We start from the raw sequence: 23,313 nt of genomic DNA, 5'->3' as shown, positions 1-23,313 counted from the left end.
CTGTAAACTATCAGAGTGAGTATCACAGTTCATGTTTTACTAATCCACATCACAGGCCTCCACAAATTATTGTCATATTGAAAATTGTGAGTCAATAGTTCCATATTTATTGCAGCCAAAAATACAAATACATTATATACATGTGTAATTATCAAAAACATGAAACAAACTAAATGTTTTACAAAAATACATTCATTGTAGTAGAAGCTTCATTTTTAGATTCACTGCTCAACTACAAAAACAGTGGGGCACGGTTGTGAGTTCGGCCATAGAAGTAAAATCAGGCATAGAAATGGCAGAAAAACAAGTGTCACGTGTATCTCAGTGAGCGTTCAGTCTCAGGTCGGACGGTCATACACCAGCGCAGCATCAAGAGGTGGAGTGTGAGGTTCATAGCTGCCTCTCGCCTGTTTAGTCACCACAGGACACAGATCCTGTTCACACCATCTGGAAAAATAAAAACATAATATGAATGAATGCATTGTTTTTTAAGTGAACGTTTATTAATGTATTTATTTATTTATTTTTTACCTGATTGCTGCATAGTTGTCAGATGGGGAAGCTCCTTCCCAACAAGCATGGTCAATGAGAAGGGCACCTGTTGACATGTTGGTGTATGAAGTAAAACATGATTTTGTTTAGGACTATTACTAATAACAGGTTTTATTTCTCAATGTATCGCCTTTTTGGTTTATGAAAAGTCAAAAATATATAATCTATGTTTTAAAATATCATCCTAAAACTAAATAATCGTTGCAGCTGTGAAATATATACCGGTATGTCTTAATAGCACCTATACCTGTGTAGATGCGAGCCAGGCTGTAGGCCAGGTCTCTGGCTGCCAGCTCCAGGTAGCTGGGTCCTCTGGTAGCTGCTACTTGAACAAACTTCTGCAGCTCAGAGAGGGCACCGTCAACCGTCTTTACTGCTGGGCCCAAAGAGGAAACACTAGATGCGCCTGCGAGCAGGGCCTATAAGGAGAGGAAAACAAGTGCACCTCATATTTCTGTTCAGCTCTGCCATAGATTGGCTACTAAACCGGTCAGACAGGGTCGTTTCCTGACCTTGACATGGTTGAAATATGCATGAAGAACCATTCCTGAGCTGCGAGACACGCAGCGCAGCACGTCCAGAGACAGAACATTTGTTGTACCCTCCCAAATACTCAACACCTACGAGAGAAAGAGATGTTTGAAACTTGAATAAAAATTAACAATAAATTTGATTGTTTTTGGTATTGACCTCACCTGTGCATCACGAAGCAGCCCAGGCAGCCCGGTGTCCTCGATGTAGCCCTGTCCACCGAAGCTTTCCAAACCCTCCGACACTACAGCCACCGCCTGAGACCAAACAAACCACATACAGTCAGAATCGTTATGAGGAAGACCAAGTGACAGTTTATTACGTGAAAATGTACTTGAACGAGCCGTGCACCTGCTTCCCAGTGTACAGTTTGACCACAGGAGTGAGCAGACGCAGGAGGTGGCTGTCCAGCTGAGTCGCCATGCCGCTTTCCTCTCGGCCCAACAGACGACACACATCCATCACGAGAAGAAACGCCGCACGAGTCTCCACCTGTGCATGACAGAAGTGAGCGTGGGTGGGGCACGAGGGGGAAACAGGGAGTAGAGTTTGGGTAGTTTGTTGGCTTACCTCCATCCTAGCCAGAGTCTGCATGTGCAGTGGGTGGTCTTTAAGCAGCTTTCCGAAGGCAGTGCGGCGGGTGGCATAGTCACGAGCTAACTGGACCACCCTGTGAACGCAGCATGTTATTAACAAATCAGCTTATTTGTGTCATGATTTTTAGAAATGATTGCAGGATGCTGCGCAGGGGTACGAGTCGTATCCTGCCTTCTCATCGCGGCTGCCGCAGAGACGCTGTTGTGGATCCTGGTTACGGTCAGCATGTTAGCGATGGACGCCACACCTCTTCCTTCCTCTGAGAGCTGTCGATGTAGGGAGGGAATACAGTTGTCAAGGATTTCAATTTCATGAATCTCTCTATTGTGTTTCCAGATGAAAATGTGACATGTCACATGAATTAGACTCCAGACACTGTGTCCACTAGAGATGGCTGATTTCTGATTGTGTTGTCGATTGTGGAAAGATAATTCAACAAATTCAACAAATTCATGTTTGCAAATCTATGATATAATTTCAGTTAGCAGCTTGATTGACATCTGATGACACACATATTGCATAATTTCCTGATTGTAAAAAAAAAGGTCAAGTATGCTGATTTTTTTTAAACAAACTGCTACCACAGTATAATGTGACAAGTATGCAATATATATACTCTATAAAGTTAGAAGGGAGTTTTTATGGATTTCTCGTTATACTATACATTAAAGGGCATTTCCAGTCGTAATCAATGTTTACCTCAGATATCAGGTCACCTATGATCAGTTCATTTCATACCATCCATACTCCCAACTGAAGCCTGTGGACGTTTATATCCGTTTTTGTTCAAGAATCTATTGTTTTTTCATTGTTCATTAATGGGCTCCAGACTCATTTTAAAATTGTTCTGTGGTCGCAAGTAACGTCCTTTTGACCATCATTTAAATTTTAAAATTTGCTTTACAATTAAATTAAATCAAAATTCGGACTTACCGCAGCTTCTGCATTGTTCCTTTCCGGGTCAGAGAACAAAGGCCTCAGAGTCCCTCATGGAGTCTTTCTACTGTTGTGTTCTCTGACCCGGAAAGGAACAACGCAGAAGCCGCGTTAAGTCCGAATTTTGATTTAATTTAATTGTAAAGCGAATTTTAAAATTTAAGTGATGGTCAAAAGGAACGTTACTTGCGACCACAGAACAATTTTAAAATTAGTCCTGAGCCCATTAATGAACATTAAAAAAACAATAGATTCTTGAACAAAAATGAATATTAACGTCCATTGATTACGACTGGAAATGCCCTTTAATGCTAAATATCGAGTATTTCAATAATGTATTAATGAGTTATTATCAATTTCAAAATAAGCTCTAATATTTTTGATATCAACACTAATCAATGACTAATACAACTCGATGCATCTCTACACTGCTGTCAGCTCAATGTTCTGGTTTGTTTGTTCTGGTCTATTTGACTCCCTTCATGTGAACTCTTGTGTTAGTTTGGTCTATTTGTAGCATTTGTCAGAGAAGATTAGTAAACAGGATTACTGTGAATGTTGCACTTAGTAGGATAACACCAGAAATGTTCTGTTTATTTCCACTGCATTTGCCTTTAGTGTTTTAATAAAGTGAGTTGTATGTGACCCTGTAGCTTTGCTGTAAGATGAATCTGCTAATTAACTCTGCATTAAAAAGCAGAGGGAATCTGAATCCGGTGATGAATGATAATGTTAACTGACCCTGTGTGCTGGTAGACCATCCAGCAGTAGCTCAGCGGTCGGCATTTGTCGTGTGCCCAGCTTGTCCTTGAGTCTTTGAACCTCTATGCCCCTCAGACGGCCATCCCCATCTCGACCCACCTCTGCGTAGAACAGAGACAGACCCCTGCTGCCCTGTGGGACAGAGACAGACACACACACATACACTTTGCAATGGAAACACACTGATGTATAAGGAGTCCAGGTGTGAGAAGAAGTGAGTCGTACCTGTGTGGTCGCACCCGTTCTGTCCTGCACTCTGGCCAGTGTGAGGGTCATGTCCGCATCTGTAGCAGAGGTAAACCACTTGAAGCCGTGGAGTTTGTATGAACCATCTGACTGGGGAACAGCCACTGTTTCTGTGCCGCTGCCTGGTGACATGCGAGACAACAAGTAGAACATACTCATGATGCATTAAATACTTATTCTGCATGACAAAGCCAAAGAGTGAACTTAATTCTTCAACAGATAATTTTGTGGACTGGAACAAAAGTTGGTCCAATCCAACTCATGAGCTATGAGCTCTTCCAAATATGGGACGTAACCACTTCAGAAGTAGCTTCTAACCTACAGCACAAGGTTATGAGTGAGACTACTGACCCACATCCGATCCTCCCTGTCTTTCAGTCATCCACTGTCCAGATGTCCAGAAACGTTCAGGCTGACGAGTGGTCAAACGACGGTAGGCTTCATCCACTGGCCACGATGCACCTATGGACTGTGGACAGAGCCAGACAATCACTCACTTCAGTTAGAGCTCAAAAACAGCAGGTTATTGGGAGAATTAAAGAGATAGTTCAACATATTGGCAAATTGGCCCATTGCCATAATCATAATATACAAGACAGAGTTGTTTTCGAGGCAAATTCATGCAAAACCGCTGATGTGCATTCCCGGCAGCAGTTTTCCGGCAAGCGGTCTCTGCATTTGTCTCGAAAACAACTCTGTCTCGTAACGTTCCGTTATTATCTCATGGCGTGGTGAATCTGCAGGTCACAACTTGTCCACGAGAGCGTTTTGGAGTTGTTGGATTGTGTATTTCAGGAGTTTGATGAGGGAAGCCAAGAAATCCCATTAGCCTCTGTAGATTAGCTCTGGGCAGATCGCGGCTCTGCTCCGCTGTTCTAAAAATAGCTTGCACCGACAATTAAAGGTAATGAACCTACTGCTATGACTATAGGGATTATGGAAATGGGCCAATTTGCCAAAATGTTGAACTATCCCTTTAAGTCTAATTTCTTCAAATCCTGGATTTGAATTTTGGATACACAAACTAAGAAGGATCTCATTTTATTTAAAACACAATGGCCAAAACAATGAATGTACATACTGGTATATAAGACAAAATGTACTCAGAAACTTAATTTTTCTGTCACACCTGGATGACTTTAGCAGCTCCATCGGTCATGGCCAGAGGACAGGTGTAGAGACCAGAGGAGGGAGAGAAGATGTACAGTTTGCTCATTTGGTACACACGACTGGAACAAGAACACACACACGTGCACTCTTTGAGTTTCCCATCTGCAACAATGTATTCTCATGTGAACTGAAAACAAAAACTGTTTTCTGAACTGAAATATGAGCTTGGAGGAAAAGTGCAGCAATCCTCTCACCTCCACTCCCCCATGGGCCTCTCGTATCCAATAGCAACCAGTCCCTCCTGCGCTGACAGGTCTTTCATGCGTTTCCAGGCTGGTGAGGTCACTATGTGGTCCACTCTGCGACCCCACGGGTCAAAGTGCACCAGCCGTGGAGGGGTAACCTCACACTCTCTTCCCCACTCGTCCACCTCATTGGCCACACGCTCTCCGAATGCACACAAGTCTGAAAGAGCTGCCTGTAAAGTGTACACAAAGACATTTAGACAAACAAGAGAGATTCTTCCTGGCTGTTTACTACTGGAAACAACAGAAAGATAATCACGGCTGTTTTCATCTCCTGGGGCAGGTGTCTCCTCAGGTACCCTCTGAGCAAGGCATCCTCCAGAAAAGGGTTCCTCAGCACGGCCCTGTCCTGAAAGAAAGACCCTATCCTGGCTCTGGAAAACAGCACATCATGGCTCACTGCTTCCCACAGATGCTCTTCCTCAGATCTTCTAGAGCCTGACTCACCTACACTGGCTGATCTGATGAGGACGAGCGGTTGGGGAACGTGACGCCACGCCCTGCAGCAGCCTCCAGCTATGCGGGAGTTCAGGAGGGCTGTGGGCACGGACATGGCTCAAGACCTGCAGTTTGAGATGAGAAGATCAGCACAGATACAGAATTTAGCTGATATTGCTTGAGGAAAATGATTGATTTCATTCAATCAGTCAGTTACAGGAATCTAAAATATAGTGTTTTGTGTCTGGGACCTTAGACCTTAGAAATACCTTTTTTCTAATGCGACATTTAATGATGTTTTTTCCCCAAAATAAATTATTCAGCTTGAGCTTACGTTTGTAGCAGTGTTTTCCCATATTTGTAAACATTACTTATCTGACTATTCCCTCAACACAAATTATCTTCACTCCATCAATGTGAAGACTGAAAGAATGGGCATATTTATTTATTATTTATTGGCTTTAGGGTAGATCACAATTGTGCTGACTGTTACATGTGCTTACATTTTTAAGGTAATAACAATTACAGAACCCAACCAGTGTTCATGAACAACACTGGAGAGCAACACATTGTCACTGGGTGAAACTCATGGGCACTGCGCTAAATGACTTTTCCTCTTTTTGTAACCTGACATTATAACAACCTGGTTGGAGTTATGAAGACACTTCTCAGTGCTAGCGTTTCACATTCAACTGGTATGAAGCCTTAGTTTTAAGTATTTTTAGAGAATTTATTCATGTGAGGCATGTACAGTGTTTAAAGTTATAGTAGCCTACATTTACTTCCATAACACAATTAGGCTAAGTAACTTACCTACACAATATCAGATTCAAACATGAAAATATTTAGCTAATTTAAGTTGAAGATTGTTTCCCTATTGAGCCAGAGCGAGAATAAGAATAGGATCAAGTAATCTAAAAATGTACGTAACTAATACTCAGTAATACCTCCGTTAGGGATCATCCAGACTGGTGTTTACAAAACTGGGTTAAAGTTCATTTGATTCCGCTGTGCTTTTTTTTAAAGCGGATATTAGTCTTACTTTTTAATCAGTTATTAAATGTTAAGGCATTTTATCATAGTCTATTCTGGTTACTGTGGGGAAAGATGCCAATCTCACTGTTATTCTTGCACTTCTCAGTCAGACAGCCTGTATCGATCAATCTGCAGACAACCACAACAGCTACACACAAGCTAACAAGCTATCAGACCACACCGGGTTTCATGGCTGCACATTTTACTTTTTGCTCATTCGCACTGATAATTCACTTTACAACATTGATTAATCCACACATTAAACCTGGGTGTTTGTAGCTGTAAAGGAGAAACTCAGTCGTACCTGTGGTTTGCTTGGCAGTGTTTACATGAGCAGAGGTTGTCGGTGGATCAGTTGTCAGCGGATGGACGTGGTCGCTGCCTGAGACCACCAGGGGGCGCTGGCGCTGCAGACAGCAGGGTGAGTCGGTACTGGTGTCTCCCCTCTCTGGACATGCCTCAGTCATTTCTTCTCCGCCATCAGAAACATGACACTGGTGGAGGTTTTCTTATCATATTCTACGTCTCAGTTTATTTATATTGTCCAGAGTTGGTTAAAGGCTCAGTTACTATGTGACTTATGTAAGTGAAATACTTTAAATATTCCCAGTAAATACAAAACAATATTTGTATCTCTGCATCAGATACTTTGGCTTTTATTTGCCACATGTTACTGTGATTTACTCCCATCAGTTTAGGTGAATATAAAAGCAGTCGAGTTACTTACGACACCGAAAACTCACCATGATAGATTGATGTTATATACAAGAGGCACTGTTGGATTTACAACTTCATCTAGATTTCCATTCACTTTTATTTTAGTGGGATGGTGTCAGAAATCTCAAAGAAAGCTTTTGAGACTTCCTGATTATTAATATTTATTATAGACAATCCAAAACTAAAATGTTAATTCCCTAAAACCTAGACCAATTTAGCAAATATAGACATACATGCGTCAAAGATGTTACTGATCCTGTTTTATTGTCTTAAGTAAAGATTTGTCAAAAATACAGAATCCTTTGTTCCAACCAGAACAAGAAGACTGAAAGCATGCACCGTTTCATAAAACATTTCCATGACATGTTAAAAATCTGCTCAAAAGGAAGAACACAGGCACTGAATAATTATGAACACACAACTTTTGTATTAAAGTGAGATTTTTTTTCCCCCTTCAAAAAATAAACACAGAACAGTCATAGATTAAATGCAGGAGTGATTTGGGGGAATACTGATAAAACCCAGTAAGTAGTTCTTGTTTGTGGGTGTGGTACATCACCCAACCATAAAAGATTTACTTTGCTTACCTAATAGTCAGACCAGGATGGAGGGAGGTGGTGGGCAACACTGATGTGTTTTAGTGTACAAAATTAACAGTTAAAGTAAAGGTTGCAGCTCAGAGCACGGCCCAGTCAAGCCCAAGCTCTGCTTACCTCCAAGTCTCACCTGATAATCGACTAAAACAAATACAGTCTGAAACAAATGTAGTCTGCAGTTTGCCACAGCATTAGTTGACTAAATAAACGGAGCATAAATTCTATTAAATCTACACAAATCATTTCAAAGGTCAATCAGGACAGGATGGCTTAAACATAGCTTAACATACAGTATATAAGTGAGAATATAAAAAGGACTAAAAAGAAAACCACAGGCCAACAATGTAGAAACACTAAAGAACCTGCCCAACCCAAAGGCATGCTGGTGCTGCCTCAACGCTAAAACAATCAAAACAAAGACGAAACTCATGACGATCTGGTAAAACAAAGACCAAACTCTTGACGATCTGATTTAACATGTGGTAGAATCAACAATGAAAATTTCCCTAAATATTCACAGCCGACACTGCAAATGGCGTTGAGTCTTTCTGGAACCGTCAGCAAGTAAGTGGCTGGAATTACAACTGCCAGTTTGTTTATGTGCATGTGTATGTCCTCTTCTTTTATATTTGTCTTTCCTCTTCTTTAATCGCCCTTGGTGAGGAGGTCCTCTATGTAGGCGTCAAGCTCGTCATCTGTGTTAATGTCAATGTCCTAGGAGTGTGATAAAAGAAAACAAAGAAAAAAAACAAACATTATTTACCTTTCAAAATGTTGTGCTCCTTGAGCCACCTATAATGTGCAGTGAGCAATCTTACCTCTTGTACTTTCTGAAGAAGTGCTACAATGTTTGTTCGTAGTTTCTGTAGTTTCTCGTCTGCCTCCTTCAGTTTTAACTCGGAGCTGCTGTTCTTCTCTTCCACAGCTTTGGCCCTGGCATCAGCTCTGCTCTGGTACGAGTTACACAGTGACTGGAGACCAGACTCATATTGCTGGAAATACTCTTTCTACATGGAGGTAAATAAAAAATACACCATTAATACACCAGCAACACTAAATAACACAAGAGTAAGAATTAAGAGGTCAACTGACCATGGATTTCTAAACTGCAATATCATAATGATAGATTGGAGCAGGAAAAGGCTGATTATCAACCGAAAAAAAAGAAGAAGTTCTAAATGAACAGTCTTGGATTTTATTTTGAACTTATTTGAACAATAGAGTCTTCATAAATGAAAAAAAATAACAGAGCACATCAGGACATTTTTAAAAATTTAAAATTTAAAATCGAATGCAACTGGACTTGGTTATTTGTCTAGGAAGACATTTCACCTCTCATCAGTTCATGTATGCATCTGACTGTCGTTGGCATATGGAGCACAAAGGGTTCCCCACTGACATCATCGGTCTTGTGAAAGCCCTCACAGAGGTTAAACTATCCACACCAGATAGTTGGACCAGTCTCAGCCTGGTCAGATGCGTACATGAACTGATGAAGCCTCTTGGATGAGAGGTGAAATGTCTTCCTAGACAAATAACCAAGTCCAGTTGCATTCAATTTAAATTTCCTTGAGATAACTATGACCTGGACAAATGAGAATATTTACAGGCTTAATTCTGAGAACTATTAAAAAAAAAAAAAAAATCAATGTATCAACTCATCCACAATCTATCTCACCAAGGGAAATGCCACTAACTCCTCGGCCGTCATGCTGGTAACATCGTCCTTTGGAATCCGGAAAGCGGGAGGGAAGAAGTAACGAAGCATTGTCCTGAAAACAAACAGCACAGTGAACACACCACACAGGAAGAATCAGTAATGGGTCCTGCCTATCTTGATTTACAAGGTGGCCTGCTAACCTCAACATGGTGACCAAGCTGTCCGTCACTTCTCGACTGGTTCCAGGCTGAGTGGTGTCTGGCTCCATGGGTGCCGGCCCCCTCTCCGTCTCCTGTTGGGTGTCAGGGGTCTGAGAGTTCGGGGACGGCGGCCGCATTAACCGGACTTCATCGCTACCCTTGAACACCCTGCTCAGAAACACAAACATGTATAAGATGTTTATCACCTTGCATGTCAACCACACGCGCTGTGAACTCAGCAGTGCACAGTATCTCACCATCTGTCTTTAGGGGTGGATCGAGGCACATAGTCAAACTTCACTTTCCAGCGAACACTCTGTTTATTTGTCTCCACAGCGATGACCTTGCCTGTGTACCACTCCTTATTGACACGAACTTCCACCAGAAGACCCTTATCTGTATATGGAAAAAAATCATGGATCAAATGTCAGCCTTTCTTTCATGTTATGTGCGATCCATCTTACTGAGAGCAGCCCAGCATCTCACCTTTGACAGAATTTTTATTGTCACTCTCTGGGTCCTGCTGTGGAGCCTTCTCAGTCGCCTGCAAGCACAACAACCGTTATCACCACAGCAGGTACAGAAATGCCACTTGAAGAAAAGAGAATGAGGTTAAGAGGTCTGTTAGTTGAGGAAGTGAAAACCCGAGTGTGACCTCAGTCATTGGTTGAGAATGGCATGCTTGGGTGCAGAGAGCCGCTAAAGAGGAACGTCTGTTTAAAGAGATTGTTAGAAGGGAGAAAAATTATTTGACAGAACACCCAGATCAGCAGAGAGATTAAGTTCCCGTGACTGTTAGATGTTGTGAGAGCGGATGCAGCCCAGAGTTATTTGGGTTAAGTAGAAGAGCGACTCAGCGATGCTACCTTGGCTTTAGCCCCATGCTGTTGTGTGGAAATGGATTTAGGGACAGAGGCTGGTGTGGTTGGTGTCTGCCGTGTGGGAGTAGACACCGCTTTCTTCTCAACGTGGGAGGGTTTTTTAACCTGTAAGGTCGACAGCAGACGAGCTCTGATTGGAGGTCTGGTAATTGATGTCGGCACCCAGGAATGCCTGCACTTTCTTTGACATTATGAACCTGAAATTTATTTCGACGCCATTATCTCACTAGCCGTCCAAATAGTGTCGGAGACTTGTGAAGCAGAGCTCACTGTGGTTTAGTTCAAAGTCTCCTGTTAATATTTGCTGACAGAAACGTGGGAGCATCCAAACACAAATGCCCAGATAACCTGATATTTTGAAGCTGTACAAATGACCTGTAACAAATGAATACAGGTCAATCTCTGCTCTGACAAACAACATGGCAGATAAATAAAACTTTGCATTATCCAGGTCTTTCCAAATGTTTTCTAAATTAATAAAATCTTAATGGTTGATAATGCCCATTTATACACATATAACTGTACTGAAGGTTGGAATCTGACTAACGTTTATCAGCCAGTTTTAGTTTTTTATACACACACAAACACATAACGATGCTGCCAGCAGCCTCAGTTTTGTTCTCTGACTTACACAAGCAGCGCTGTGCGTGGCAAGGCGACACAGTAGAGGAAGCAAAAAGACTGCAGCACAGTTAAGCACAGATAAGTTGCACATATCAACACCGTAACATTCAGGCCGATTCACAGTCTGAAGCCGACAGAATGTAGCTGTGTTTTAGAGTTCTCACAACCCGAGCCCGACCCGAGTGACGGGTAGACAACTAATGCTGGTGTGTTGGGCTTGGTCGGGTCCGGGCTGAAAAACCTGCGGGCCGGGTTGGGTTGTAATGTTCAGGCCTGTTGAGAACTCTACCATGTTTCTTTCGAGTGTTGTGTGAAAACGTTACTTCTGCTTCTGATGTATTTTCAGTTACATTACAAATTTGTTGAAGAGCATTTTTAGCCTGATGTCAAGAACAATCCACTCTCACATGAACTCTACTGTGCATTTACCTCGTCCAACTTGCCACGCTTAGGGGGTTGGACCTTCTCTACCGCTTTCCCAGAGATACCAGCTGCTGCAGCCATCTTAGATTTCTTTGTCTGTGGTTCTTCCTCTTCACTCTCCTCCTCTTCCTCCTCCTCCTCCTCCTCATCCTCCTCCTCCTCCTCCTCCTCTTCCTCCTCACTTTCCTCTTGCTCTATAATTCTCTTGCGTTGACCAGCAGTTGTTGCTTTGGCGGGTGATGCTTTGGCAGATGCCTATGAAGGGTTAAAAAAATAACTTATCACATAGTTGTTTTGAAGAAGGTTACCTTTGGTTTTGGTTTTGTGGAACAAGCGACTGGCTTCCAAAAAGCCCGTAACTTACCCGTGAGGTGCGGCTGGGTGGGGGTGTTTTGGCAGTAGTTTTGGGTGAGGGCTTTGCTGGAGGTGGAGGCTTCACTGAAGCTCTGGACCTGGATGGTTCAACTCTGGGTGGTGGAGTGGGAGTGGCAGGTGAGCGGGTGGTCCTTTGAGAAGCGGCACGAGAGGGGGGGACACTTGGGGCATTTTTGAGGTGAGCTGGTAGCGGTGGAGAGCGGGGCCTTGTAATGGTCCTCTCAGAAGATCTAGTTGCCTGCACCAACAACACAGACACAAGAGACAACAAAAACATGTCAGGGAGAGAATGAATTAGAAACAAATTCGGCTCCAGCAGCACTGTTGGGAAATGCTGAGGATGAGAATCCATTATGAACGCGCCAGACAAATCTCAGTCCGAGTTTGTTCCTACTTTTTTTTATACCAAGAAAACTATTTATTTTCTAATGTATTCATTTAATTTAATGTCAGTGTAACTATGGTGAACAATATCGTCTTTGAGAGAAATTTTGAAGCTCATCGTTGTCAGCACAGATACCGGCGAATATGAAAGGAAAGGAATATGAAAAGTTGGTTTATCTATTAATAATGGACTAAGTGGCCTTTTCTGCTTGTTCTTGCCAAATCAACCAAAGTGGATATAAGTAAATAAATGAAGAACATTTTTAATAGAAAATAGAAAGGTAAATAAGCACCGAAGCAAATGCACAGAAATATGAGTTTATCACGTTTTATTAATCAACCAATGCATGTAATTTTATCTGCAGCGTTTGAATGTGTATAAATCCATTATGTTGTATATTTTTAATTTATACGCTTTTATTTTGGTAGTTTTAGTCTGCCACATGGTAAGTAGAGTTAGTACCTGAGAGGAGCTCTGTGTTGGTTTCATGCTGACCTCCATCGGTAGCTTCTTTATATCTGCTGTAGATTTGACAGTGCTGGTTTTCTGAAAGGGGAAAATGTAACAATGATGTCTTGATAAACACAAAACAGAGAGCAACAGGGAGAGATAGTGAAAGACAGATAGGGTACCTGCAAGGCCTCTAGTTTCTCCTGTTGCAGTTTGATTTTATCCGCCAGCTCTTTCTGCTTATCCTCAGCTGACTGCTTGTCTTTTTTCAGGACACCACATGGCAAATTCTGTTTCTGCTCAAGAGCATCACACCTGAAAAAAACAAAATATACAAACCATTGCACTCATAACAACAACGAAGGGACAAACCTGACATAACTATGTGAATACTTTAACTAAAATTAAAACCGGGGTTGCAAAATTCAAGCTATATCCAATAAGACAACACTGTGTGTACCTGTCCTGAGTGCTGTCAGGGTTCATGAGACACACCCAACTGTCTGGGTAGCGTTTGTCCACAGCATCCATCTGGAATGGTAGTGTTCTCCACTTTAAACATTTGTCTGAAAAAAAAGAGCACAACCAATGAGTATGTGGTAATAAGCTGGTTTGTTGGATTACAGTACAATTGTGTGTATGGATCTAGTACTAACCACACTGAATAGTAAGTGGTATCTCCATGGCTCGACGTCTCTTGTATCTTTGCTCCGATGATGGAGGTGCAGACCAGCTGGCAGACAGATATCCAAACTCATCCCAGAATTTCACTATACCTTTCTGGGCTGCAGGGCGGACACAGATAATATAATGTAGTGTAGTGTAAATACACTTAGTAAATGTTTACAACGTAAGCATCTATAAAGTAAACACTTTCCTACTTGATCCTTACTGCACCTGCGACAATACTTTTACTTACACTTCTGCTCTTGCTCAAACATTACACTACCTCTGTCTTTCCCTCTCTTGATGTCTGACTCGCTCATGCCACCTGAATCAGACGGGACAGTCATTGGTTACAGTTCGGGGTGGGACCAAATCCCCTAAACGTCTCACGATGCTTCAGGCTTTTTGCCCCGTCTTCCAAATATGGCTATACAGAACAAGTAAGGACCCGATTCAATTGGAAAAGGACCCTGTTTTTTCTATCGCCATATGACAGAAAAGTCTATCATATGCAACTCCTCTTTGTTGCAAGACGCTGGACACTGATTGGAAAGAAATCAACCACATAACTACAAATCATAGCTAAAGCTAATGCTGCATTACTAATGAGACGCTATAACCTCTTCTGGCTGATTTAAGACAACTGCATTTTGATTTATATAATAATTTTTTTAATAATAATATTTTGGTGCATCAAAAGCACAGTGATTTGAATGCTTCAATACTGACTCCCAACAACTCGACAATCGGTGTGATGACTTGATTTTTCTATTGTAACTGTATAGATCAGTTGTTGCTGAAAAAAGAAAAACAATAACGGTGACACTCACCAATGTTACTGTCCTTCCAGTACTGAGCCAGATGTTCCCCCATGGATTTCAGTAAATGTCGATACTCCTTAGCATCTGCAAAGTCCTGTTTGTTGTGAGTAGGCTCTAGAACTACATATGGGACATCCACTACTCCAACCACACCTCCACAGGCCCTAAAACACACACACACACACACACACACCATGTAACTTCAATAAACTTCAAAAAACAACAAAAATTTTTCTGTCATTTTAACATTTTTCAATTTGTGTACATTTTACTCACATTCCTCCCTCCAGCTGTGGCCCTGTTTTCTCATACATCTTGATCAGACGAGAGCAGTTGTAAACAAACATCCCATCCAGATCCCTTTGTTCAATGTTCACTCCAAATATAAAATTCAACTCCTTGGGCTCTTTTAGTGCTCTGAGGGAGAAGAAAGTATATGAGTCTGTCAGAGCGAGACAGAAAAAGACTACTGCCTTCGTTACATGCAAGAGCATGCAAGAACATATGCTTCATATCTGAAAACATTCAAATAAGCATTATATTACATTTGTGTTCATCAATCACTATCCTAATTTCTTATATTACCAACATATGGGAGGGAGAATAAGATCCTGATGTCAGTTGATTATAAAGCCATTCACAAATGACACATATTTTACAATTGTGTTAATCAGACCTTTGTTTGGCCTCAAGAATCCTTTTCTTCAAGTCAGCATCGCGCTGAAGCATCATGGCTGAATCCTGAACCTTTCTCAGAATTGCCTAGAGAAAGATAAGAGGGGGAGAGACATCACAGATTTCACATCCCAGAGCAATACCTGTCAATCAGGTTTTGTTTAAGGTATGGGTTTAGAATTGCAATTAAACCTTTAGAAAACTTTTTAAATGTATGTGCCAGTTGGGGCCTTGTTTATTTCAACTCATCCGTATTTGCATTTCAGAAATTTACCAATTTACCCTCTTTGGCTTACCCGGGAATCTTTTGAGACATCCTCTCCTAATCTGGCCTCCAACGCCAGGCGCTTACTCTCCGCCTCTCTGGCTTTCTCTTCCGCTGTGATGCACAACACAAACCATCACACACAATCAAGTCAACTAAGGTAAAACATAATTGGATACACCGCAGACTTACCAAGCTTAGCTTGATGATCTGCTTTCTTGACCTCTTGCTCAGCACGAGTTTTAAAACGAGTTGATGAGTATTTATAAACCCTGTGAACAAAATGCCGGTGAAAGGTTAGTTGTTGAAATACAAAGGTTTAAGTTATTAGGTTTTACTGTGTTATTTACATTACCTTGGTTTATAAAGACAGCAGGAGAGTCTTTTAGTCCTGACTTTATGTCCCTGGATAAAAATCCTCATGCGTGGGTCAATGTACAAAACAGCCGCATACGCCCTGAATGACCTCCGCTCTGGTTTCCTGTGAGAGCGGGAGGAGCAATCAACATCAAATAAATGTACAATATGTAATTCCTTTGACCACGGGGCTTAGTTTTGCTTTACAGAGGACTTTTGGCAAACCCACATATGGTAATGGGCATACTTACACTCCTTCGGAAGGCGTCCCTGCCATTAGTATGTCTTGGTGATCTGTCTCTACATCAAGCTCTGGTTCTCTGTTGTCCATCAGCTTCAGGTTATAGACGATTACAAGAGTACCTTTAAAAAAAAATGCAACACAATAGTCAGCATCGCAATCATTGTCACATTAGAAATAACATAATTGACAAGGACTTTTTTACTTATTTTTTCTAAGCAGTCACAATAAATATGTCTAATTGACATAACAACATTTCATTACATGAAGGCACACATTAATATGCTTACCACTGCTGCTCTCTATTTTGTTGAACTGCTCCATGAGCTGCTGTTCATTTTTAAAAGGCGAGTACTTGAAGATCAGCTCGGTTTCTATGGCATACCTCTCCGGATCAGAGGTCAGTGGCTCCTTGGTCTTCAGATCCCAGGAGGGAAGGGGCACTATCACCTGAAATTAGATTTTTAAAAGTCATAAGTGCAAAATCCAGAAATGTTTCAGAAACTCCAATTACAACAAGCTCCTATTACACTCATGTGCACTCACAATAAATAGCAATGTACTAATGTGATATAACCAGCAACCAATAATTTTGTTATTTGAACTCATCCTCTACACAAGACATCCAGTATTAAATAGCTTTGTCTAACAGCTGACTCTAACCTCATCCAGCCCTTCTTCTTCATGGAAAGTTCTTGACAGGAAAAGGCAAGTCAGGGAATTGCCCTTTTTTGTGAACAGGATGAAGTCCTTGCCAATACGCATAGAGCCACTGTGAAACAAACAAAAATGATAGTTTAATTGTATCAACACTTGTGTAAAAACTGCAAAATGTCATAATTACATGGGAATTGTGTTATGGTCTTACGATTTCAGTCCATTTCCATACTGGCCAATCTGAGTGGACTCAGGTGAACGTTTGTTAGACTTTCCAAATTGAATCACATGGGTTGCTTCATCTATAAAAAAAAAAATAATAATAAAAAAGTACATAGTACACACACAAAACAAATAAACCATCAGAAAATCCCACAAGGAGCACATTTAAACATGAACCAAACTCTAGCTTGAAGTTATTTCTCTGCTAATAAGTCACACTCACTGGGGTCCATTCCGATACCATCATCCAGAAAACAGAGCATGTAGCCGCCCCGCAACTCTGGTCTTTTTTCTGTTAGAAAAGTAAGAAGGCCAGAGAGCGCCATTAGAAGCGAGGAAAGGATGTGCATGTTTCAATTGACGTGAACCAGGCGAGTTATTCTGAGGTGTACCTGTGTAGATGTCTATTCGTGTTGCATTAGCATCTCTGGAAAAGAAATAAACCAACTGTGAGACTTTTTATATACTACAAAACAGATATCTGACATACAAATAGTAATAGGCTGTGTTGCAAATCATCATGGGTAGGTACCTTGAATTGTCAACAAGCTCTGCCAAGGCCCCGAATAAGAACTCGTGGGTTGTCCTGAAAAAAGATAATTCATTTAACTTATTCATTATTATTTAAAGTTTATTCCATGTGAGTAAACAGCTATAAGATGGACAGAGAACTTACCTGTATGAGAGATACTTAATGTACTACTGATCTGAACAGTACACTGATATTCTGTGTGATATTATTAATGTATTTCCTTGAGTCTTTTGACAGACATGCGTCTACATTCACTGCTTTGCTTACAACTACTTATTTTCACACCCTTTAAAAAAGGATCTTACCAACTGTCTGAATCTCCTATTAATATGACACCTAAGCCACTTCTTTAACACCCAAGGACATCTTGATGTGAAGGAGGAAATGACAGTAGGAACCTCGCGAGTCTAAAATCACACTTATTCTGTATTGAAGAAGTATTCAATTTGCTTCTCTGGGTGCATTTAACAATTAGCCTACATGTATAGTTCCCCCCACTACTAATAGTTTACTCCACCAATTAAATAAATGTATTGGTAAATGTCCACCACAAGAAACCAACATCATGAGCTCCTTGATTTAATGAACTAAGCTCTAAATAGTTTCAGTCCTGCTGTTGGGGCCCTAGGACCTCTGTTTCATACCCAAGAAATAAATTTGGAATTGGAAATGAGACCATTACAGACTTTATAAAGTATTATTGAGTGAAAATTATTACATGTAAACTGACATGGACAGAAATCACAGCATAGTCAGGTTAAATGAACTTTTCAGTCTGGTTTAAGGGAAATCGATCATGTTCAGGTCTATCTGTACAAACATTAAAGTCACACAATACTAACATGGTAAATAAGCTGGTATGTTGCATCAAGTTGGCGGTCTGTAGCGTATTACAAATCTGTGCAAATAGTAACTCCCAACAAACTGGTACTTACGAATTCGTGTGCAGGTATTCAAAGGTGAGCTGAGCCCTGCTCAGGTTGCTGTAGCTGGAGTAGGCCATAGCCACCTGAAAATCTGTCCTGTTTACTTCCTGGTATCCTGCTTATCTTTTTCCTGGTGAGCCGAGCCCTAGTCCAGAGGTGTCATCCTAAAAAGACAAGTCAACTATCACACCTCATGTGCATGTATCCACAGAGAGCCCCCACTAGTTTACACGCGACATCGGCGGGTATGGAGCCTATGCAACTAAACATGGTTGGCAAGATAAACACCCACAACTTATTAAACCCCCCGCCCCCGGACAAGGGGGTACCACGTGGGAGGCCTGCTTGGAAACAACAAAAAATTGAAGCTAAGAGCAAAGAGCGCCTGTAGACATGGTGTTAGCTAGGAAGACGTTGCTGCATGTTAGGCACAGTAACTTAACTGTGGTTAGTCTAACTAGCGAGGTCGGACCGTGGACATGTCCGTACACCTCAGAGTGGAAACACGACACCACCGTTAAAGACGTTATGCAGCGACTGTTAACTAACGTTTAATATGAGGCTAACTGTTGCTAGCGGACATTAGCGTCTTCTCTACGGGATGTTTGTAAGATAACAGCAACGAGCTAGCTTCACACTGTTTTAAACATGAAGTGGGCCGTAATTTTCACCAACTTCGCAAACGCTCTCCAGCAAAGACGGCGACTCAGCGGGCGGCTCCGCGGTTGTCTGTTAATTCGTCCAAACAGAGATATAATTTTGTGACGTTACGTTTCCTTTTCCTTGACATGAAGCAGTCCGCCAGGCCGCGAAGAATCCAACTACCCAGTCCTCTCATCTGCAGAAATCCCGCCTCTAGTTTTCTAACTCGGCCAATGGGAGAGCACCATGTAGAGCTTCTGGATGGTGATTGGAGGATAAGTCTTGCTACGTCACCGGATAACATACCGGTGGTGGTGCAGTCAATGGACAGTGGTGGTCTATGGGGTAACACAGAGCGATAGATATAATCGCTCTGGGGTAACATGGACAGCGGTGGTCTTTTGGGTAACATGAACTGAGTTTATGTAACGACTTAACGACCTTAAAAAAATAAAATAAATGTCAGGTACATTTATTTGTGTAGGCTTAATGAAAAAAACACCTTACAAAAGATCAAAATTATTTATTTTTTAACGTAATTGATTATTTACACATGTCTTCATGTCTTACTTCCTCATGATAAGCATCACCCCCCCCCCCCCCCCCCCAAAAAAAAAAGAAAAGAAAAGAAATTACATTCATTAAAACATCCAAAGCAAATACCCAGGTTTCGTTCAGTTCATTTCCATACATACAGCACACAGAAAAGAACAGAGCAAGTCTTGTCAGGAAGACAGAAAAACTACACTCAAATACTTAAAGGTGTACAGAAAAGAAAATTGAATTTGAGCCCACTTTGGGTCATAAAATTAATGTGATAACTCATCTTTCAGACGTTGTAGGCCAAACTTTGTGCAAAATTCTATTTTTGAGTAAATCCGGGATGAAAGTGTGTATTTTTTTTTTCGCATTGGATAATGCAGGCGCACGGATTATACGTCAGCCTGTACACGATTCACCAGCCACTGCTATTGGATCCGTCATCCGTCATTCAAACGTCTGAGACACGCACACACACACGGAGCTCGGGCTCGCCCCAAGCTTTGAATATCCCGCCCGCTCGATAACGACCAATCAAATTCGTTTTCCTTACTCGGGTAAACTCGTGTTGCAGCTCGTGACAACTCGGCGCGACAAACAGGACAAACGGCCATTTCTGTACACCTTTAAATTAGCAGTCATTTGAAAAAGTAGAACAAGCATTTAGGTTATGGTATTTCTTTCTGGTCTCATATAACAGAACATTATAACCACACATGAAAATACCAACCCCTTTGATTTCTCAACTAAAACAGATGAGGCCAAATCAGTAATTAAAATATAATTAACATTTAAACCAGAAAATGAAAAATGTTCATTAATATCAGTTGCGTATGTCTGTGTGTATCAAGTCTGGGCTTAAGTATTACATAATGAGCTTTTCTTCACTTCGCAGAAACACAAACTAAATGTTAGGTTACTTGCACACTCCAAAAAAGTAATTCCTACTTAAACAAGGTAACTGTGTCCGCCAGACAAATCATAACAGTTCATAAACAGTTCATAACAATGCACATCATTTGCTGTGCTTAATGTGGCCTTTCATGAGATTTTTAACAATGGTCTCTGTCCCTTAAACGACAAACTGCTTATTTACTGAATCAACAAACAAGCAAGAGCTAGAAACATTTCAGTGTTTCTCCAACACTCAATTCACAACATTGGCACTGTTATGCAAGTTCAGATGTATCATACTGCGTTGTAGTGCGCTGCAACACTACTTAACCTGTGGATGTGTATATGTGGCATCTAGGTTCAATCAGGTTTCAACGTCACACAATGTAAATTCAATTCATACCTGGTTATTGGACTATACTGTAGCATAGTGTTACACAGTATTACACCAAAACTTTCAGTTTAAAACAATATTAGATTTGTATTTTATACTAGGCAAACACTTATCCATGTAATAAGCCCTCACTCTGTGGAATTCAACCAGGTAGTGTGCATTTCTGACAAGTTACTGAAAATAATGGGAACTGGGAAATGTATTGTGGGAAATGTTGGAACTTGAATAGACACGCAAGTTCAAAGAGAAAGTCACTCCAGGAATGTACTGTGTATGGATTGAGTGTATGACCAGTAAACAGTGTAAGCCAAGTGAAGAGTTGTTCCCATTACACACTGGTCCAATTACAAAATGTACTCCTTCTTTATCCCAACCATATTTCTCATATATCAGAGGGATGCTACTGATTAGTATTGCACATTCATTAAGTTGGCCCCTTTCAAGGCAGTAATACATGGCTATTCTTGCAGCCATCAACTGATCTTTTCAAGATGCAGAGGATGAGAAATGTTCAGGAGTCAATCAATGGGTCCTGCAGATGAAGTAAAAGAGTGAGGTTATTTAACAGCCATTTCTCACAACATTTCTCAAAAATCTAAGATATCTATATGTGGTACAACAATCCTGGTAAATGTAAACAGATATCAAATATTGGTAGGACAGCATTGTAAGAAAATGTTATTACATTTTGGAGATCCAGTCCATTCCAGTGGTGGCGGCGTGTGAGGGAACGTGTCAGACTAGCAGCCAAACAGAGGACCACACAAACTCCAAGCAGACACACACTGACTTCCAACACATGATGCACTGCCACACCCTGCTCCTCCTAAAGAATAAAAGTAGAAAATGACTGACATGGGGACAAGAGGACATCTACATTATGGCTGTTATGTTGTTCACTTGTTACACTATACCTGTGTTAACATGACTGTGAGTGTAGGGTCATCTGTGGCCTGTAAACTGTAGCAAGTTTGAGATGCTGTAGGCAGCCGGTTGCTCGCCTCCACATTGATGGGGGGGATTTTTCTCTCAAATGCAGGACACTCTGGGGGAAGTCTTCACACACACACACAAATAGTACAAGGCATTACAGGCATTCATTTAGGCACCTAAGCATCCTGTGATTTAAATGAAGGAAGCATAGCAACACACCCTTCAGAGAATTAACAAACTTACAAGCTCGTAGGCAAACAGTGTGTTGGGGCACTAATGGTGAGGCAGGTGTGGGTACTATTTCCAGGTAGAAAGTCTAGAGTCACATTAACAATCTCTTTCCCTGGAGAGTAAAACAAATGTCAATGGGTGAGAATGCATGGTTATATACACTTTACAACACAGCCACTAGTTGCAACACCAACCTCCAAGATGTAGTTGACTGGCTTCCAAGGTAGTACGTAGACTAAAGTCTTTTGCAGAGTCACTGGCTGAGCTAGAAGTCACAGTAAGAGGGACGCTGAGTCGCAAATGGGTGACCGAAGAAGTCTTTGTAGAATTAACTGAAGTGTCTCTTTGCTGTCCCTGCTTCATCGGAGGAGAAGGAACTGGTGAGACAAGCTCAGATGAATTTGCGTTGGCTTTCACGCACAGCTGGAACTGTGATAACGAAGCTAGTAGATGGTTCCAGTCCTAAGAGAAGAATAAAGCACACAATTTGCGTTTGTATATCAGCTCAGTACGCACATAAACACATGTATTCATGCAGTCACAGCATGTGCAATATTTTTATTCACCGGTATGCATCATCTCTTCAGAAGAACACAGTGGAATATATGCACACCCTGGGACATAGCTACCAAATGTGTAAACTTTCATAGTAGGAGATTAACTGGATTAAAACTACAAAAAGTTTTCTCAGGCAACTTCCAATTTTTTCAACGACTTATGCTCCATGAGCCCTTACCTTTACTGTGTCAGGGTTAGGCAGAGTGTGAGTGTAGCTGTAAGAGCTGAGGCAGATGAAGGAGATGGCCAGTGTCAACAGACACAGGAAAAATGTCACCACAGGAGGATTATGGGATATATAATCTCTAAGGTTAGTGACTGGCTGCCAGACAGCCATCATGAGTCAACCTGTAAATAGGAAAGAGTTGCTTTAGTTACTTTGCTTTTGTGTTTCTTGTGTGTTTTTCATATTGTTGGAGCCAGTTTGTGGTTTATCTATTACTTGGATAAAGACGTCTGTTGAATTTCAGCAAGCTCTGTCAGCAAACATTGTCTAGACATGTTCAAGATTAAAATTACATGGTCAAGACAATTTCAACGAGTGGTGATTTCTAAATCAGCGGAACTAAACATCCGCTAACCTAACTGACTTGAATACGCGTGAATACACCGCTTTTATTATAGTGTAACATCGCACTACAGACGATAGATAACAGTGTGGGCAAAACTACGGAGCCACAGGAGACGTGTGACACATTAACCAGCTCCACGGTTCAGAGTTGAGTTTACGTTTACTTACTGTCAATGTAGTGTTGCCAATCAATAGCTGTAAAATAGCATCATACCTTGAGTCTTGTCTGATCACATCGCCGGTTTTGTTAAAACGTTGTGGCGCAAAAGTTTCCTGAAGGCATGAAAACCGGATTTCTACATAAACAGTTTAAAGTTCACTTACGGCGCCGCAAAAATAACGGTACGACAGCGCTGTCAGTTTAC

At 41.3% G+C, this 23,313-nt stretch overlaps 3 protein-coding genes across 5 annotated transcripts; all 3 read right to left on the bottom strand.

Moving 5' to 3' along the window:
* Nucleotides 1–84: 84 nt before the first annotated feature.
* Nucleotides 85–6,905, bottom strand: LOC310991532 (acyl-CoA dehydrogenase family member 11). The gene is made up of 15 exons (XM_083979275.1): nt 6,817–6,905; nt 5,299–5,602; nt 4,989–5,212; nt 4,754–4,853; nt 3,976–4,093; nt 3,604–3,746; nt 3,358–3,510; nt 1,852–1,946; nt 1,654–1,753; nt 1,435–1,575; nt 1,248–1,340; nt 1,065–1,172; nt 800–971; nt 532–598; nt 85–447 (listed from the first exon to the last, which is right to left on the bottom strand). Exons 2-15 carry the CDS (start codon nt 5,590–5,592, stop codon nt 339–341), a joined length of 1,917 nt encoding a protein of 638 aa, XP_083835401.1. The 5' UTR covers nt 5,593–5,602; nt 6,817–6,905; the 3' UTR covers nt 85–338.
* Nucleotides 6,906–7,478: 573 nt separating this feature from the next.
* On the bottom strand, nt 7,479–19,019 carry morc2 (MORC family CW-type zinc finger 2). 3 transcript variants are annotated; one of them, XM_083980007.1, is made up of 28 exons: nt 18,861–19,019; nt 18,195–18,349; nt 17,260–17,313; nt 17,120–17,154; nt 16,951–17,019; nt 16,717–16,807; nt 16,512–16,620; nt 16,139–16,298; nt 15,859–15,970; nt 15,606–15,731; nt 15,443–15,522; nt 15,282–15,364; nt 14,987–15,072; nt 14,587–14,727; nt 14,320–14,474; nt 13,480–13,608; nt 13,284–13,389; nt 13,006–13,138; nt 12,836–12,919; nt 11,978–12,226; nt 11,620–11,868; nt 10,552–10,671; nt 10,172–10,229; nt 9,943–10,081; nt 9,686–9,853; nt 9,504–9,597; nt 8,644–8,832; nt 7,479–8,539 (listed from the first exon to the last, which is right to left on the bottom strand). In XM_083980007.1, exons 2-28 carry the CDS (start codon nt 18,260–18,262, stop codon nt 8,471–8,473), a joined length of 3,156 nt encoding a protein of 1,051 aa, XP_083836133.1. In that variant the 5' UTR covers nt 18,263–18,349; nt 18,861–19,019; the 3' UTR covers nt 7,479–8,470. The 3 variants fall into 3 exon arrangements, with proteins under 3 accessions (XP_083836133.1, XP_083836134.1, XP_083836135.1); XM_083980008.1 differs by having other exon boundaries at nt 18,957–19,017; XM_083980009.1 differs by lacking the exon at nt 10,552–10,671.
* A 316-nt stretch (nt 19,020–19,335) lies between these two features.
* Nucleotides 19,336–23,279, bottom strand: LOC310991170 (transmembrane protein 248). Its single transcript, XM_083978782.1, has 8 exons — nt 23,163–23,279; nt 22,556–22,725; nt 22,014–22,281; nt 21,832–21,931; nt 21,570–21,711; nt 21,341–21,481; nt 19,992–21,187; nt 19,336–19,582 (listed from the first exon to the last, which is right to left on the bottom strand). The coding sequence occupies exons 2-7, from the start codon at nt 22,715–22,717 to the stop codon at nt 21,167–21,169; spliced, it is 834 nt and encodes a 277-aa protein (XP_083834908.1). The 5' UTR covers nt 22,718–22,725; nt 23,163–23,279; the 3' UTR covers nt 19,336–19,582; nt 19,992–21,166.
* Nucleotides 23,280–23,313: the final 34 nt, after the last annotated feature.

Source organism: Trachurus trachurus (genome assembly GCF_905171665.1).
Source record: "Trachurus trachurus genome assembly, chromosome: 9".
NCBI lineage: Eukaryota > Metazoa > Chordata > Actinopteri > Carangiformes > Carangidae > Trachurus > Trachurus trachurus.
The sequence above is the reverse complement of the archived record's forward strand: the minus strand, read 5'-3'. Positions and strand labels throughout refer to the sequence as shown.

What these genes read in the sequence shown, in the direction of transcription:
- LOC310991532 (XM_083979275.1), bottom strand. Translation starts at nt 5,592, where the DNA reads ATGTCCGTGCCCACAGCCCTCCTGAACTCCCGCATAGCTGGAGGCTGC. An exon ending in GAACGGGTGCGACCACACAG is followed by an intron (nt 3,511 to 3,603) that starts GTACGACTCACT and finishes TCTGTCCCACAG; the next exon opens with GGCAGCAGGGGTCTGTCTCT. An exon ending in AGACTCTGGCTAGGATGGAG is followed by an intron (nt 1,576 to 1,653) that starts GTAAGCCAACAA and finishes TGTCATGCACAG; the next exon opens with GTGGAGACTCGTGCGGCGTT.
- morc2 (XM_083980007.1), bottom strand. Translation starts at nt 18,262, where the DNA reads ATGGCCTACTCCAGCTACAGCAACCTGAGCAGGGCTCAGCTCACCTTT. An exon ending in ATGTCTCAAAAGATTCCCGG is followed by an intron (nt 15,073 to 15,281) that starts GTAAGCCAAAGA and finishes ATCTTTCTCTAG; the next exon opens with GCAATTCTGAGAAAGGTTCA. An exon ending in CAATAAAAATTCTGTCAAAG is followed by an intron (nt 10,082 to 10,171) that starts GTGAGATGCTGG and finishes TTCCATATACAG; the next exon opens with ATAAGGGTCTTCTGGTGGAA.
- LOC310991170 (XM_083978782.1), bottom strand. Translation starts at nt 22,717, where the DNA reads ATGATGGCTGTCTGGCAGCCAGTCACTAACCTTAGAGATTATATATCC. An exon ending in CAGTCAACTACATCTTGGAG is followed by an intron (nt 21,932 to 22,013) that starts GTTGGTGTTGCA and finishes TTTACTCTCCAG; the next exon opens with GGAAAGAGATTGTTAATGTG. An exon ending in CACTGTTTGCCTACGAGCTT is followed by an intron (nt 21,712 to 21,831) that starts GTAAGTTTGTTA and finishes GTGTGTGTGAAG; the next exon opens with ACTTCCCCCAGAGTGTCCTG.